Below are 18267 nucleotides of genomic sequence, written 5' to 3' on the forward strand. Positions count from 1 at the left end.
TAGTCCTCTGGGACTTGCTATTTTTCAAGCCAAGGAACAGCATGGAAAAGGAATTGCAATTATCTTCTTCAGGAGAAAACTCTCACATGCTAATCTCTTAGTTATTGGGAATCAAAAGGGTGAAAAGATAGTATTATTCAGATATGAGTTTTTCAGCTATCAGTTTACAGGGCTTCCTAAAGTGGTCAACACTGATCCACAGGGTGGATGGGATTGTGCAGAGGGTGACCTGGGTGTGAAAAAGTTTACAAGATATAGTGCAAATAAATTAATAAGGCTCTAAGAGCATCAGAAATAAAGGGATTGGATAGGTAGGGAATGCACCTCCTTTACGAATAATATAATCATTTTTTTACAATTCCTTGTTAATTGTGATTATATTGTGGATTATATATTGATATTTAGTCTGTTTCATCTACATTCCTAATAATTTGCTTTTGGGTCTGTGGCATCTTTTTATGTTGATCTATGGGTCAATTAACTTAGATATTTGGGAAATCCTGGTTTGAAACAATTAATTTCAACCTCTTTAAAAAAAAGGAATTGAACAAATACACCACTGCAGAACAGAAAAACTTACTGCACAAAAGACAAAAACAATACCTGTGTCTCCTCTATCTAGCAATATCAGTGAACCAGATAATCCTTCAAGTAAACCACTCAGACACTCTAAAGTTTCTGCTGCTGCCAAATTGATCTCATCTAGTAGAATCCATTCTCCTTTTTTCACTGCTTGTGCCAAGGTGCCCTTAAAAAGACAAAAAGACTCAAAATTAGCATTTAATAGGCATTTGGTGCTGCCGTCTATTTGGACTATGTTTTGAAAACTGCATTTATAGTTAGAGGGACCAGATAATTCCACAGTGGTATAAGCAGAATTCCATCTTTTACATTGTTTTTGAGCAAGTTGGTGGGGTGGAAGCTCCTCATTTAATTAACTGCTTTTGCCCTATAACAGTCAAATATCTGCAAACCTTTCTAAAGTGTTTCTAGGTATACCTACTTTTTTTTACCTAGCACCAAACTCTTTGCAGCATTAACTTTTTTCCTCAGTGAGGACTCATTCTTCCTGGCTTGCAGAGGAAATCTATTTCACCTTCATTTTCAGCCAAGACCAAGGGGAGTAAAGGTGCTCATTACAAAAGGACATTAAGTGAAACCTGGCTAGCCTGAAATCGAATGACCGCCTCCACAGGCAAAAAAAAAAAAGAGAAACTGTGTGTTTGTTTGTGTGATCCACATCACACATTTGAAAGCATACTGCTTCCTCCAAAGAATCCTGGGAACTGCAATTTATGGCCTCACAGATCTCTAATTCCCAGCACCATTAACAAACTGCAACTGTAACTTTATTTTAATAAAGTAACTTTAATATGCATCTTATGGACAAATATGCCACAAAAGGACTACCTCTACAAATGCAAAAACTAGAGCATTTTCTGTCATCTTCATCTGTTGTTTTGCATGGTCTAAGCGGATACCAAGTTCTTCCCACCTTTCCTTCAATGGTGAGCCTACAAAAAAAAAGGGCAAGCTATAGTAAACATAAGATGAGATAAAAGCATTCAAGTTCATGAAACCACGTAAAAGAATTTGTCATAGTGCAAAACAACTTTGAATATAAGCCGCTCCGAAGAGAATAGTGTAAACTGAGGTAGAAGTCTAGTTATTCTAACAATCACCTTTAGACCAGTGATTTTATGCAATTTAAATCCTACTAGCAGAACAGGGACATTAAAATGAATGAACTGATTCGAGTTGCATTCATTTGACCCAAGTAAATATAAGCCGTGCGATTTCTGTTCTCATCCTGAGGTATAGTTCTTAACCTGAGGTACTACTTCCAGGTTAGCGGAGTCTGTAACCCGAAGTGTTTGTAACCCGAGGTACACTGTATCTCCCTTGCCAAATGCACACCCAACTTTAAGAATGCAAGTTCAGCTTAAACCTCGTTTTATTTATTTGATTTCTACCCTGCCCGTCCTCAAACAGAAGCCCATCTTAAGAACTTGGAAGTCTTACCATTTTCTTTAGCCTCCTTATTAATGGCAGATTTGTGTACGTGCTGCATCAGCTTGAGAAGATCATGCCACCGCTTCTGTCTGTAACATGTCTGGATGTGCCCCAAGAAAGTCTGGTTTTGTTTCCTGGAAAACGTCTGTGCAAAAAGCTCCTCAAAAGACTCTCGCAAGGGCAACCAGATCAGTTTGTTATCCACCGGCTTATAGCTGTAAATTGGGAAAACAGTAACGTGTTAACTGAAAACTCTGGCAGCGACATGTGGCAAGATCAGGCTCAGTACGATCGGACATGGTGAAAATCAAATCAGCCTCAGCGGATCTGATAACAGATAAAAGGTGAATCTGGTGGCCCCTGCACACCATTACTAAACAGATGACTTGAATATGTTGACTTGAACATGTTGAAAATTAGAGACCGGCTGAAACATATAAGAGAACTTACTCTTCTTTTCAGGTACACAAAATGTCAAAAATTTCACCCCACAGCTACATGCCACCACTCATTCCAACATCTCTCCCTGCTGCTCCAAGACTGAACATCCCTTTCCCCTTGTTCTACTTCCTTGTACTTTTAAAGGTCTGTTTGCCATCCCACTTAAAGCAGCGGCATATCAGCTTCTGCCTAATATGAAGTGCCTATCTAGACAAACACACATGGCAGCAACTCACAACGCATAGCACTAAATAGTTGGAGGGGGGGTCAGTTAAGGGGGCAGATCAGAGTGAGTAGGGGTTCTCCTGCACCAAGTCAAAGCACAATGTCTTTACCCCATCCGTGGAATCCCACACCCCATTTCATGGTGCTCTATGTACTTTTCTCTGTGCCATATGGTTCTCTATTTTCGAATGCAGTGACTCTTCTGAATGGGGCTCATGCACACTTCTACTAAATACACAAGATCTGAACTCATGGGTGGAAAAATGATTTGCTGATGCAGTTGCCAACAGCAATTTCCAGAATTATTAGACACTCACCCCCCCAGGAGATCTGCAGTATCACTCTGCTGATTCATGTTGATAACCCTCAAACGGTGCCCTTGAAGAAACAAAACACAGAAAACACACTGAAGCACTTCTCAAACCTTTTCTAGAATCCTGGTCAAAGTCCCCATATTATACTACATTTTACCTGTAATGTGGGCCAGGTATTGAACAGTGGATGTTTTGCCTGTCCCCGTTTCACCCACCAATAACACAGGCTCTCCTTTGTCAACACACACAGCCAGCTGCTCAATTAATACGGATGATGGGCGTGTGGGAGCAAAGGTCTGCTTTTTTCTGCCAATACATGAAAGGGTAAAACCTTCTGTTAGCAATACCCTAATGCAATGTGCTAAGCATCTCCAAGTGCATTTGATTCACTAATTCTACAAATATTATCTCTCTCTATTACCAGGTTTCAAAAAAACACACCTAAATGAGACATCATTAAAAATGCTGGCATGGAATTTTAAAGTTACAAGTACATTTAAAAAGTGCACTATTGTACATCAACCTGTAATCCATCTGGCTGAAGGGTGGCTTAGTAATTTTAAAATATAAACAAACAAACAAACCCATCAATACCTTTGCACAAGAAGCGCGTGAATTTGCTTCCGTAAGAGCTGGACTCTTCCCACAGAGACCTCTTGCTCCCTTATTGCAATTTCTGGTTTGTAAAGTTGACAGTAGTATTCAGCCTAGAGGAAAAAAATAAAGAGCATGCATACTGAACTCAGCTTACTAAAAAGAAACACATGATGTAGTCCTTTGCCATCTGCAGGTGTGCAATACAACTGAAAGTTAAGACACAAGTCCAGTTTGCACATCACAGTAAGGCATAGTAAATAGTTTATTGTGAATGTGCCTTTCTGGGTTGTATGTCTCTCCCCCCCCCACCCCCGTCTTCATAATAGCAGGGAGCAGACAGACCACAGTCCCTGCTTAGCATTATGTCCAAACTAGAGGCCATGGTTTGCTTTGCGGCAAATCATGATTACCTACAGTAATTTGCTGGGAACAAAACAAACCATGACCCCTCATTTTAATGTAACACTTGCTTCCTCCAAGTGTGAGTGGACAGGATTCAAAAGGCAAAGATCACTATGGTTACAGTGAACTATTAACTATGGCGATGTGAGAACAAGGCCTTTGGGCTGTATTCAGTGGTTACATGAACAGAAGTCAGCTCATGAAACCAAACTTTCTCTTTCACTCCTCCTCCTCCCTGCAGCCACTTTTTTCCCTCCAAAGGGTTGGGGGCCTCCTAGTGAAGCCTATGGTCACAGCAGGAGGGAAGCTGCTGCCTCAAAGCGGGCAATGGAATCTTGCACCAGTGGCGTTGTGCATGTGCATGATCCCTACACCAAATTTCAGCCATGTTACCTGTGGCTTTCTACTTTCAGAAAGAAAGCAAGAGTGGACACTAACCAGTTAGATCATTTAATTATTTCTTGGCAGTGAAGGGGAAATGAAACTATTTTTTCCCTCCTTGACAAAAGGGGTATTTATTACACAATGCAGTACGTGTGTGAACTCTTCCAATCTACCTTATGCTTAGAAATGTTCAGTTGGCTTCCGATGATTTCTGCCATCTTCAGTCTACTTCCTTGCTTGGACAGCATAGCTGTGAAACAATCCAACGCCTGTCAAAGTAGAGTGGCAGGAAGGAGAGACAGACAGACACACACAGAGAGAGAATTCAAGTTAATTTGATATTTAATCAGAGATTCTACTTTTCTTCCATACTTGAGTTCACTGTAGTCAAAATATACAACTGAGCTTCATGCAACATATCGCTAGTATGCCTCCATGAGGAAAACAAGAGGACAAGCCAATTCAGACATTTCAGCTCTCTTCATAATGGAACTCCTGGTGTAACAGCTTTGGGACCTGGCATGTCCCCCACAACAACTGCCTCTTCCTAGTGTGATTTATGCAACCATTCCTGTGAATCACCCATTGTGAAGCAGCAGGTCTAGTTAGATTGACCCTCAAGGAAAATTTCCAACACCAGAACCAGCCCCCTGTCCATATTCCAAATGCAACCTGGTTTTCGCATTTTAAGGAATAGGTCAACATCACTCTAAAAAACAGGGAACAGTTTGACACGTACCTCATGAAAAATATTCAGTGCAGTAGAGGAAGAAGAACTATCAAAGTTGTAAGCGATTCTGTTGCACCAATTCAGCAAGTCTCTAAGACAAGAAAAGAAGTGATGTGAAGCAGCTCAACAGCAGTCCTTCATTTAACTCTCCTCAGCTGCACACTGCTAAAAGCACTAGTCTCGCTTCATTAATTGCACGGTTATTTTTTTAAAGCACCATCTCACCACATTTTCATTCAATTAATGCCTTCACACTAGGAATTTCAATTAAGACCAGAGCAAATGGCCTCCAACACACTAGAGAGCAGTAGTCCAAAGATAATTTGCCTCCCCCAAACTCAAATATCCATCAGCTTAATTGCATATTAAAATACCTCAGAGATAACTCTCTGCCTTCTAAGCTCAGACTTTTTTTGTTTTCGGATAAGTGTGATGTGTCTTCCATTATGTTCTCATCGCCTGCGATATGGCTTTGCAATAGATGTTTATCACCAGTAAGCTCAACATAAATCTCTAACAAGCGATCAATTACTACAGCAAGTTTAGGATATTTCCTCTGAAGAATCTGAAAAACAAAATAACATTAGTTGAAGTAAATATTTTACAGTGTTCCAAGGATTATATAACTCTTTGAGTTTTGTCTATGGAAGACAATGGTCTTAAAATCCAGAGGTTTGATACTTTTACAGTCTGCACAATTGCCTGGACTGGTCCCATGGGGTAGTGCCTACCATCAAATTTTACTTTGAAATTCTCTTAAAGGAAAATTTCTTTGCATGACAATTACACTGTAAAATACAGTAATGCTCTTAATTTATCTTAGGCTTCATTCGCTAGATAGAAATGTCAGTCAGTAAGATGAACCTGGTGGATTGGGCAAATGGCTCATCTAGTCCAGGTTTTTTGTTCTCAACAAGATGCATATGGGAAACCTGCAGGCTATACTACACTGAGGAAACGGCAATAACAATTTAATATGATTTCATATGAAGTCCTAGCTAGATAGTTGGGTTAAGTCAATCCAGCAACGTCGATCTGTTTCTCTTGCAGAAGCACAAAGCAGCAAGCATTCAATTATGGAATGGATACAAACTTCTTTCATGTCAAGGATTGTGTTTGGACATCATGCTTAACTATGGTTTGGTGAGATGTAAATATGACTAACTCCCTCCCAGTTTTTTGGCTTGGACAACACAAGAAACCATGGTTAACCAAACACAGATGCTTCTAAACTTCTCACAGCCATGTGGGGAAAAGGGAACCGACAGTTTCAACCTCTTCTACAAAAATTAGAGGACTACTTTCATTTGTTTTTAAATGAAAACTCTTTGCCATCAGTTCACAAAGTAAGAGTTCTCTTTCTGATACCATTTACCTCTCTGAGTTCAACTTTAGGCATATTATTCAGCTTAATCTTTGTCCAGTATTTATCTAGAAGAGCAGCATGGCTGTTTTGCTGTTTGTACCAACCACCACCATAGCTGAAGAGTCTAGATTAAAAATCAAAGAACAAGTTAATTGAAGCATTATAAGTATTATAGTGCAGAACAGAATAAATTCAAGAGTTCTGTAAGGCTCCTTCACTGCAGCTCTACGACCAGCTAAGGGAATCAAAGTCCCAACATCATCAATACAAAAAACATGAATCCACCATCTACAATTGTTTAATTGTCATTCTTCCACTTTACAGTCTTTAAATAATGAAATGCTAAGTAATTGTTTATAGGGCAGCTGTATCCCACAGGCTAAGCAAAACGACAACAAGCACATTCTATGTGCAAAGCACTTCATACATGTATAATGTCAATAAGCGTAAAGACAGGACAAAATTATCTGCATATTACAGATTAAGGCCAAGTGATGATGGCTTCCCTATGGCTGCTTGGTAATTCCTCTCATCAAGCTTAGTTTTCACTTATATTCCAGGGGAAAGAGTTGTATTAGGTTTCAAAATAATCTCACATGCCTAGCTATCATTTTCCAGATCCTTTTTTATTTCTTAGTATGGAAAATTGCAAAAAAAAAAGCAAAGGAGCGCTCACATACTTATAATTCAAAAATCATACCACCTTTATATATGCACACAATTTAAACACTGTACTGGACCCCCCCCCCAATTCCTATATTCATAACTATTGTCTAGTCACTGCCAAAAGGATTCATGTACTACGGGTTTCCCTTGTGTTAACAAAGCTACACAGTCTACCTTCTCGTTGCAAAAAGATGGAACCCAGGAGCTACTTTAATACAGTCACTTCGCCCAGGAATCAACAGCTCTCCATTTTCCAGAAGAGGAATCAATACAGAAATCTAAGGAATAGAAAAAAAACCCACAGAATAAAATTTCAATGACCGGGATGTAGAGCACCACGAGTAGAGTTCCACTCATGTAACAGGACTGTCTCACCTCAAGTCCTTGAACCCTTCCCAAAATTGCTTCTGGGCAGGACATGCATAGAATGTGATACTGTATCAGTAGGGAAAAAAATAAATCTAAGGAAGCTTCATTGTAATGCCATGTTCTCACTCATGAGGCTATCTTGATGTCCCACCTTATATCAATGACAACCAAAAAGACTTAACAGCAGTCAGACAGTCCATGAAACAATGTGTTTCACCTCTGCTGGTGACCAAATAAGCAGCCTTTTACATATACATATACAGTTCTAGATTATGGGAGGTGGGTGTATAAGAGACCCAGTGAATAGCAGATACAGACAGGATCCATTCAGTAGTTTGTAACATGTGTCCCAAAAACCACAGCCCACAAAGAAGAAAGTACACTGAGAATTGAGAACCATGAAAACTTTTTCGGGAGAACTTTTGCTTTCTTTTCTCCAGTGCCCTTAAGTTTCCTTTGCTTTGGTTACAAAATACTTGACTTCCAGAAAAGATACCTGTGCCTCACACCCAAGGTATTTATGGACTACCTCTAGAAACCAACTACATACCACATCCAGAGGAGCATAATCAATATCCTCCAAGAGTATCCAGTGCCCTTTGCTCACTGCTTGGGTCAGGGTCCCAGGTTGCCACATGAACTCCCCTGGTACGTCTGTACAACGATACATGCCCAGTAAGGTCTACAAAGAAGAAAAAGCAAGCAAGATTTTTTAAATAATGTCCATATAACTTTACATTGTGTCTTCAAATATTTACCGAACAATAAGGTTTCTGAGGTATGTATTTATTTCTATTTACTTTCTTCCATACTGGGTACACAACCAAATATAAAGATTGCCAGATATAGCTTCAGCAGCTATGATAAGCTCAGTGGGAACAAGCACTGCCAAATCATTCTTGCTGTGCCCCTCTCATAGTATGAGCAGAAGCAAAAAATCATGAGTTTGGATTACTGTGGTGTTCGGGCCAGTGAGATATCCCTCACCAAACCACCCATGACCTAAAGCAAAGGCCCAATAGTGGCTGCTTCAGACATCCCATAATCTATAGTCTTGCTCGTGTTTACTAGGGGAGAACTGCAGGAGGTATTTCTGAAGCGTGCACACTGGTAATTCCATAGTAAGACATGGTTTTTGGCTTATGATTATATCTGAATGCAGCCAGTTTCTGCAAGGCGAGGGCACAACATTAACTTTGTAATAACTGCAAGTGAAAACTAAAATGCATTTTCCATTACCTTACTATCAGTCTGATCTCCTAGCTGGACTTTCAGAATGTGAGGTGGCTTTATCCTTCCAGTAACGGCTGCCAAGTATTCAACAAGATACGTTTTGCCACAACCTACTGGTCCTTCGAGTAACACTGCGTTTTGTGAAGCTACAGCCATAGCGAGATTCTGAAGATTTGTGCAGGAAGATTTCACCAACACAAATTGGTTCAAGATGGTCTCCTGCTGAGACAAAAGAAGGCAATGCTTTCAACTGATAATACTGGGTACCAGTACTATGGAGAAATGTGAAATACAAGTTATAAATTTTCTAAGCTACCATTTTTATGCATCCCAGAGCCACACACACCCATGTCCCCATTCCACTCCCATTTTTTAAAGGGGGATTTAAACCCTTGCACTTTGTTCCTCCCACCAAAGTGTTCCACCTACCTTGCTCCAAGGTGCCATTTACTGCAATAAGGAATAAATAGCAGCTTCAGGGGGGATGAGATAAATACAGACCAATCACCCCACTCTGAAGCTGCTGTTTTAACCAGGAGAGGGACAATGACCATGCGTAATGGCCATGCTTAATGACATGTCAATTCTAGTATCGTTTTATTATTATTTCAAAGATTCATGCTCAAAATTCTGATTCCTCTTAAATACATATACAGTACATTGGCCCAATCCAAGCGATTGCACCACACACACTAAGGAATCTTTGGTAAAAAAAAAAAGGGGGCAAAACCCAATAGGCTATTTTGTGAAACTCATAGTTGGTCATTTTACCTATAGTATTATTAAGACTAATAGTGACACTTTTTAATCTTTTCTACTTTGTAGAGAGCCATTCTTGTATGATTTTAGCTGTGCCTATTAAGTCTCTAGAGCATAATTTTATTCAACTTATGTTCAGATTTTCACTTATGTTTGAATCTGTGTTCTTCATATGTTTCTATGTATGAAATTGCCCTGTGTTAAGACAGCAGAATACATGGAGTGCCAGCTGCATACCTGGAGTGACAGAAAGTAAGGTATTTTGCTCCACATATTAAACACTATTGTCAGATCACAGTGATATCTCTGCCTAAGGAAGGATCTAGCAGAGATTCTCACTGGTCAGAAAGGTACAAGGTGATTTTCACCAACACTCAGAATCCTTCTGAAGCAGATTGTTTGGTAACAAAGAGAGCTGTATGGAAAGAACTGTCTTATCCCCTTTGGCATACTTCATACAGATAAATGAGGCCATGATTTCTATTTTGTTACTTAACATCCAAGCCGGTGGATATCAGAAAGGGAGAAAAAAAACACACACACAGAGGCATGGGTCAGGAATGGGACTAGAGATTTCAAAGGTGCTTGCTCTTAAACTGTAAAGCAGGCATCCCCAAACTTCGGCCCTCCAGATGTTTTGGACTACAATCCCCATCATCCCTGACCACTGGTCCTGTTAGCTAGGGATCATGGGAGTTGTAGGCCAAAACATCTGGAGGGCTGCAGTTTGGGGATGCCTGCTGTAAAGTGTATTCCATCTATAAAGGGAAGGATACTATTTTGCAGAAACTTTTACACTAAAACACGTTTGTTTGTTTGTTTTTGCCTTAAAACTGAAGGACAGGATTTTAATCAATGCTTAAATGCATCAAAGTAGCACTGCGTAGAAATTTTGAGGGAAACAAAGGCCCAGGATTCCTCTCTTTTCAGAGAGAAATCTCCTAGAGCTAGGGTAGGCAAAAGGTAGACCAGGATCAGCACCAAAGAATTTAATTTACGTATCAGTCCTTTACTTACATTTTCTCCTGGTCCAAACTGTTGTCTAGGGAGTAGAACACCACACACTGCTACAACCTTTGCAGAGAGGTCAGCAGATACAAGTTCTCCCTGAGTGTACCGCAACTCCTCTTCTTTGTTCCAAAAGGTTGCGTCTGGGTTGGCCAAGACAAGGGCACACTCAACATTCTGCATCCGTGATTCCTCCAGTAGCCTATCAGTCAAAAATGTGCATCTTTCAATGTTTTGGACAAATGGGAGACAATCTACCATGTAAAATATTAACTGAAAACACACACACACAAAGACTTTTTGGTGAAAAACTTACTTAAGTCTGAAATGTATTAACTCTTCTGGATTAAATATCTTCTTCAGGAAGGATAACCGATGCTCATCATTCATGCATGTAACCAGTGCGAGACAACTGGCAGTATACCTAAGAAGCAAAGGCAGCTCAAGTAATGTTACGTCTTAAGTCTATAGAACTAGGTTTCTTTCAGAGAAGGACAACAAAAGTCTAGCCTGTCCCTTCAAATGGTCTGAGTTTGATCACTGGTCTTCAATAAAGGATTTGGCCACTGATGCACAGGTCTATGTGCCAACTTAAAGTGGGCCACACCAATGGCACTACCACCATTTTCATTTTGCCTTATGGCTATTGCATTTGTAAGAGAAGAGTGATGGAACATGACAAAAACAATGAACTTGGATGTAGGTCTCACATTTTAGTATGGGGTTAATGTCGGCCCCTGAGCCTGAAAATTGAGTAGTAGTAGTAGGCTCTAAGAAAATACACCCAATATGACCAAATCAATCTTTCTTCATATTTAACTCTGGCAATTTTAGCCTCAACCTCTTGCCAGAAACTGCTCTTCTTGTCAATAAGAGGTCTAATGTAGTCCAGTAACCATACTGTGGGTTTCAAATCCAACTCAAATGTGGCCAAGTCATTCTCTGCCCTTATTGTTGTACCTTACTTTCCTTCATGAGGTATTAGTAAGACAACAATAAAATAGTCCCTACTACCGTGTTTCCCCCTTTTTAAGACGTAGTCATTATATAAGCCATAGCAGGATTTCTAAGGAATTGCGCGATACAAGCCATACCCCGAAAATAAGACATACTGATAGACCCTTCACCCAGTAGCAATAACCCCCCTCCCGCCAGCCAACCCCCCCCTTAAAAATATCTCCATTTTGCTGTCGCTCCACAGACACGTATTTCCTTTAAAAGCTTGTAAAAATGCACTGAAGAGCCGTAGCTGCTGGCTGCCGAAGCCTCGTGACCTCCGTGAGCGCGTCTGTCTCTCTCTCTCCCCCCGCCCCCTGCGTCTCTCTCTCTCTCTCTCTCTCTCACACACACACACACACACAGAGAGAGAGAGAGAGCACCCACCTCTCGCTTCCCCCCACCTTTCCCTTCCATTCTATGTGCCCACCCATGAGTTGCCTGTTGATTTCCTCTTGACGGGAGAGGAGCGATTGAATGCAAAGGCTGTTTTCCCTTTAAGGGAGAGATCTCCGTGTGCGCGTCTCTGTCTCTCTGTCTCTCTCTCTCTCTCTCTCACACACACACACACACAGAACCCACCTCTCGCTTCCCTCCACCTTTCCCTTCCATTCTATGCGTCCACCCATGAGTTGCCTGTTGATTTCCTCTTGACGGCAGTCTTCTGTGTCTGATTGTTGTCTCCTTGCAGCCTTCCTTTCTACCTTATGCTTGCTTGTCTGTGGAGCTGCCCCTTTAAGGATTTGTAAGTAGTCTGGATCGCAGTCCTTGCCTTGGGGACTTTTTTTTTAAATTAAGGACTTTTTCCTTCTTGCTGTTTGTGAGCACAAAAGTTAAGCTGCCGGTCCTAGCTTCCTTTACCCACAAAATTTTACCTTGCTAGCTCAATTGCTTCTTAATTGCTACCATTTACCAAGTCAGCAATCTTAATTGCTGTTTAGCTGGCTTCTTTGTTCTCAGCAGGTAGCTTCTTTGCTATCAGTGATAGCACTACAAAGTTCTGGTTACAGGTAGGTAGCCGTGTTGGTCTGGGTCGAAGTAAAATAAAAAAATTCCTTCAGTAGCACCCTAAAGACCAACTAAGTTTTTATTTTGGTATGAGCTTTCGTGTGCATGCACGCGAAAGCTCATACCAAAATAAAACTTAGTTGGTCTTTAAGGTGCTACTGAAGGAATTTTTTCATTTTAGCACTACAAAGTGTTACATTGTTGGAACTTCAGACTGTTGGAACTTAAGTCTTGGGCAGCTGGCTAGTAGAGATCCTTATTTGCTTTACTATAGGCTACTGCTAGGACTGTATCACACAGATAGATTCCATTATACTGGTTTAGATTTAAGAAGCTCCAGTGTAGCAGATTGCTATTAAGTGAGTCCCCACATCAGAGGAGAGAGAGAGCAGCCCTTTGCGAACATCCCAGGGCTGGGGAGAGAGGGCTGGGCCAGGGACGCACACACCTCCCTTCCCTCAGACTCATAATAAAAATACGAGTAAGACATCCCACCAAAAATAAGCCACCCTGTGGTTTTTTGAGAAAAAAAAGTAATAAGACGGTGTCTTAAAAAAGGGGAAACATGGTACACACTGAAAGTGACATATAAAATTAAATGAAAATTAAACTTACCATCGAACTAAAGTATCATGACTCCTGAGTAAAGGGACACACACACTCCAGTCCCATAACTCTCTGAATACAGACTGATCTTTTTGGAGGAATTTGTAGGCTGCCTCCATGAGATCCCTTAACTTCATTCGTCGTCGGCCATATCGAACCATATTTGTATCTGAGCTCTCCAGAAACAGTCTTTGGAACACTGGTGAAGTATCCTTAAAGTATCTCAAAGCAAATCTACATGAAATGAAGATATTGAAAGCAAATGTAAATGTAGCTAGAACAGCGAGGTTTCAGCTCATCTGATGAAGCAGATGCTTACCTGTTAAAGTCTGACACAAATAAGACTGCTAAGCTTTTCTGAACTTGGAAAGAAATTGGCAAAAAAAGGAATAGGTCCTAAGAAAAGTTTTGGTCTTCTTTTCAGCAAATTGTGTTTTCATAAAAATGGGGAAATTGAAATTCATGACCACTTTTTCAGTGCCTTAGTTTATCAGAGATTAAGGTCAGCCTGCCAGTTCTGTGAGTGGGGTGGGGTAGGGACAACTGGTTGGAAGCAGCATTCTGGACTTGGCACTCAAACAACAGCCTGAAGACACTTGATGTAGACCCAGCTCTACAATGAAGCTGATCTCACTAGTAGCAAGATAGGAACAGTATGCATGTTACTCAAAACTCCTTGGATAAAAGGGTTACTTCTAATCTAATATGGGCATCTGACAAGAGCAACTTTCACTTAAACCTCTCTCACTGAAGCAAATACACATCCACACCCACCCCTTTATGTTAAAGAAGATGCAGGTCTAACATCCATTCAATCTTTGTTTTCCTCTAAACTGAGGCTTGGGTTTCATCACCCTTACTGTCCAATCCTATGCAATTTTTAGTCAAAAGTATGGCTTGCTTCCAAGTAAATGTGCACCTAACAGCAGCTTTAGTTGCAATTCAGTAATTGCTGAATTGAGCATATAACAGAATACAAGGCCTTGGTTTAACACAATTAGCCAAGCAGATACCCTTGACATGTGATACAAAAGATATGCACAACTGCAAATTCCTGCAGCACACCTCAAAAAGGGATATGGATTATGGAAATTGGGCTCACGACTCATGACTGTATGAATGTAAATCCAGTCTGAATTGGCTACCGTGCTTGGCTACCATGTGCACCAACCCTCAGCTTGTCCACCAAGCAATTCCCCATGAAAGCAAAACTTAATCCCAGACATCTACTGACTTACGGCATCACATCTGGATGGTCACCAATAAGTTTGCTCATTGCCACACAGAGTCTCTCATGAAGATCATGGTTGATCTGGCCACTGGATTTAATTGTTTCTGCATTTCTTTCCATCAAATCGAGCAAGATTGGACGAAACTGACGGCCAATTAGGAGTGTGCATTCTTTATCCAATAGTAACTGTGCTAAGGCACTGAGGATGTGCTGACGGTCCTGCTGACTCCAGATCTGAAAACAAAACAGATGCTCAGTAAAGAGTGGTCCCCCCGTTCTACTGCAGTACAAGTCAAGTTGTGTATAGAACAGACCTTAACAGTCTTCAACCTTGGATTCCCAGATATTGTTGGACTACAGCTCCCATCATTCCTGACCATTGCCTAAGCTGACTGTGGATGATGGGTGCTGAAGTCCAAAAGTATCTGGGAATCCAAGGCTGAAGAAAACTGCCTTAGAAGTACAACAAAAAGGGATGAAAAAGATTTTTCTAAACCTCCATAGAAATAGGATAAAGCTAGGAGGAAGAGCTGAAGAAGAATGTGGAAAGCAAGAATGGGAGGGAAAGGTATTTTACACTTAGTATAACATAAACATTTCTGCTGTCCCCCCTTTATTCATTCTACTATGAGAGACTTGGAACTGCCATACAAGCCTCACTAAAATGAATGACTGGCAGCCATGCTTGTTGAGTTGCTCCTTATAAGCTCTTAAAAACATAAGGTTACTTTCCTTGCAGACCTTTAAATTGATGGTCGCTGCTAGACAAGCCATTACACAAAAATAAACAAAAATGTGCACAAAGTTAATTTACAGCTCCTTTAAGGAAAGCAAACTGCCAATTCCACCCTTCCTTGTTCCTAAAATATAAAATAGTTTTAAAGTGGTTTTCTAACCCACCCTGAATTACCATGATAAGACAGGCTACATTTCTAAATGATTTTTTTTTAAAGAAAACACAATGTGACATTACTATAGGGTGGTATCAGACTGTGTCATACACATGAACAATTGCAAACACCATTTGCCTTGGAATTGGGGAGGGGGCACTGAACTAGAGCATCCCATGTCTCCAACAACCTTCTGATTCCAATAAACCAAGTTATCAGTGTACACTACTTAAGGAACACAACCCCTCTCCACATTTTTTAAACTCAAGATTACAAATATAGGAATTTGGCTTATAGTGGGCCTCTCTGGGCTCTTAGAAATTCAACACAGAGTCCCTTAGAACATGGATGGGGATCCAGGTGGACTCCAGTTCCCATCATTCCTGAGCACTGGCCAAGCTGGCAGAAGCTGATGGGACTCAACATCTGGAGGGTCATTGGTTTCCCACCCCAGTCAAAGTATTGTACAAAACGAGTGCCTAAAGATTCGATGATAGCTTAATCTAAAGAGTCCCAAGGACAGTACTTAGGGAAGAAATGTTTAGCCCTATCAAGAGTAACATAACAGAATTGGGAAAGATGGAGATAACTTTTGTTTTCATTCCCTGAAAATCTTTGAATCTTTTGACAACCCCCCCCCCAAAAAAAGAATTCCAACCTTGTAAAATCATTTCTAACGGGCACATGACTTAGTTCTCTTTAAACACTATGGTACAAATCTGATGGAAGGTTTTGTACCCAATGACATATATTTTCCTGAAACAACACTGCAAACTACACTTGGATAACAGTGATGGGAATGTAGCTACTTAGAAAAATGCTACATAAAACAAGGGGGCCCTTGTAAACAAGAACAGTGCTCTGTGGTCCAAAGACAGCAGATAACCTCTGCCCAAATGTTTGCTCAAGCTCTATAGTAAAACAATGAGAGATGGATTAAACAAGCTGTAAAAATAATTCATTGTAGCTGTAACCAATTTGCTACAAATCTTGAAATCTGTTTGCCCCATCTGAATGTATGATTAGGGGGGAAGAACAGTATTTTAGTGGTTGGGAATATTTCTAATTAAATTAAATTTTGCCGCAAGCACAGCCCCTGTTTTGTTATTGCTGTTAGCATATTACTATTTCGTCAATTTAAAATGACCTAAACTTAGATTTCCACCTAAATTCTAGCACAGTGGTTCTCAACGGGTGTGGTGACTCACGCTGATGTGGCAGGAAGATTAAAGGATTATCAAAGAAACATTTAAAGATTTCAGTGTAGTACAGCATAGCATTGGGGGGGAAATTATTTGCAGAATGTGGATAGATATATTTTCAAATTGAGAACAAGAGCACTGACTATTCTTCTTGCAAACAAGGTATTAGTTAAATTAGCTCCCCTTTATATTAATAGTGTGTTTAAGTGTACTCAAAATAATTTTAAAGCAAGCCAAATTAAGCTCCAAATTAAGCAACTGCAAATTTACTAAAGAGTTTAATGCCAGTATGAATTACGACCCCTCATTCAAAAGCAATCCACATCTTTACAGAGCTTTGTAACCCACAGGCCTTCAAACATTACTCTCTCTTTTAATACACAAAAAGCACTTTGTTGAGTATGGGGTAAATAGCAAAAATCACCAGAAGCCTCAGGCTCCATAACCATACAATACATGCATTCATTTTGATATGCAAATATTGTATACAGTATATGTGATCTGAGCACATGGGGACCTATACAGGACTTTCATATTTCGCCACATACTGATGTGCTTTCCACTTACAAAGTTTGCAACAGACTGAATCAGTCCTACCGTGTTTCTCATATTATAAGTCATGTCTTATATTAATTTTTTCTTCAAAAAAACACGACATGGCTTATTTTTGAGGGATGTCTTATTTTTTAATAAAGTGCACGCGGGCGCTGTTTGCCGGGCTTGTCAAGCCCAGCAAGGAGCGCCCGCCGATCTTCGGTGACAGGCGGGGATGGGGGGAGAGCGGAGAACGATCTCCGCTTCTCCCCCACCCCCGCCTGTCACACAGCACAGGGCCGAAGATCGGCGGGCGCTGTTTGCCGGGCTTGTCAAGCCCAGCAAACAGCGCCCGCCGATCTTTGGTGACAGGCGGGGGTGGGGGGAGAGCGGAGCACGATCTCCGCTTCCCCCCCACCCCCCCTGTCACACAGGACAGGTCCGAAGATCGGCGGGCGCTGTTTGCCGGGCTTGTCAAGCCCAGCAAGGAGCGCCCGCCGATCTTTGGTGACAGGCGGGGGTGGGGGGAGAGCGGAGAACGATCTCCGCTTCCCCCCCACCCCCGCCTGTCACACAGGACAGGTCCGAAGATCGGCGGGCGCTGTTTGCCGGGCTTGTCAAGCCCAGCAAACAGCGCCCGCCGATCTTCGGTGACAGGCGGGGGTGGGCGGAGAGCGGAGAACGATCTCCGCTTCCCCCCCACCCCGCCTGCCACACAGCACAGGTCGGCGGGCGCTGTTTGCCGGGCTTGTCAAGCCCAGCTAGGAGCGCCCGCCGATCTTCGGTGACAGGCGGGGGTGGGCGGAGAGCGGAGAACGATCTCCGCTTCTCCCCCACCCCCGCCTGTCACACAGGACAGGTCCGAAGATCGGCAGGCGCTGTTTGCCGGGCTTGTCAAGCCCAGCAAGGAGCGCCCGCCGATCGTTGGTGACAGGTGGGGGTGGGGGGAGAGCGGAGAACGATCTCCGCTTCCCCCCCCACCCCCGCCTGTCACACAGGACAGGTCCGAAGGTCGGCGGGCGCTGTTTGCCGGGCTTGTCAAGCCCAGCAAGGAGCGCCCGCCGATCTTTGGTGACAGGCGGGGGTGGGGGGAGAGCGGAGAACGATCTCCGCTTCCCCCCCACCCCCGCCTGTCACACAGGACAGGTCCGAAGATCGGCAGGCGCTGTTTGCCGGGCTTGTCAAGCCCAGCAAACAGCGCCCGCCGATCTTCGGTGACAGGCGGGGGTGGGCGGAGAGCGGAGAACGATCTCCGCTTCCCCCCCACCCCCGCCTGTCACACAGCACAGGTCG

The 18267-nt window shown here is 42.0% G+C and overlaps 1 protein-coding gene across 3 annotated transcripts in view; it reads right to left on the reverse strand.

Annotated features, from left to right (window-relative positions):
- Positions 1-18267, reverse strand: part of MDN1 (midasin AAA ATPase 1) — a 101777-nt gene that overhangs the window by 79783 nt on the left and 3727 nt on the right. For 2 of the 3 annotated variants that reach the window (XM_060272589.1, XM_035109385.2), the window contains exons 2-18: positions 14356-14582; positions 13127-13351; positions 10824-10931; positions 10517-10709; positions 8747-8962; positions 8058-8189; positions 7313-7416; positions 6482-6596; positions 5481-5671; positions 5116-5197; positions 4550-4645; positions 3588-3700; positions 3151-3299; positions 2997-3057; positions 2023-2228; positions 1411-1514; positions 604-748 (exon numbers count right to left, since the gene is read on the reverse strand). In XM_060272589.1, the coding sequence (XP_060128572.1) occupies positions 604-748; positions 1411-1514; positions 2023-2228; positions 2997-3057; positions 3151-3299; positions 3588-3700; positions 4550-4645; positions 5116-5197; positions 5481-5671; positions 6482-6596; positions 7313-7416; positions 8058-8189; positions 8747-8962; positions 10517-10709; positions 10824-10931; positions 13127-13351; positions 14356-14582 (2467 nt within the window). The remainder of the gene's footprint in view (positions 1-603; positions 749-1410; positions 1515-2022; positions 2229-2996; positions 3058-3150; positions 3300-3587; positions 3701-4549; positions 4646-5115; positions 5198-5480; positions 5672-6481; positions 6597-7312; positions 7417-8057; positions 8190-8746; positions 8963-10516; positions 10710-10823; positions 10932-13126; positions 13352-14355; positions 14583-18267) is intronic. The other variant, XM_035109386.2, reaches the window with a different exon arrangement.

This window comes from Zootoca vivipara, chromosome 3, assembly GCF_963506605.1.
Source record: "Zootoca vivipara chromosome 3, rZooViv1.1, whole genome shotgun sequence".
In the NCBI taxonomy this organism is placed as follows: domain Eukaryota; kingdom Metazoa; phylum Chordata; class Lepidosauria; order Squamata; family Lacertidae; genus Zootoca; species Zootoca vivipara.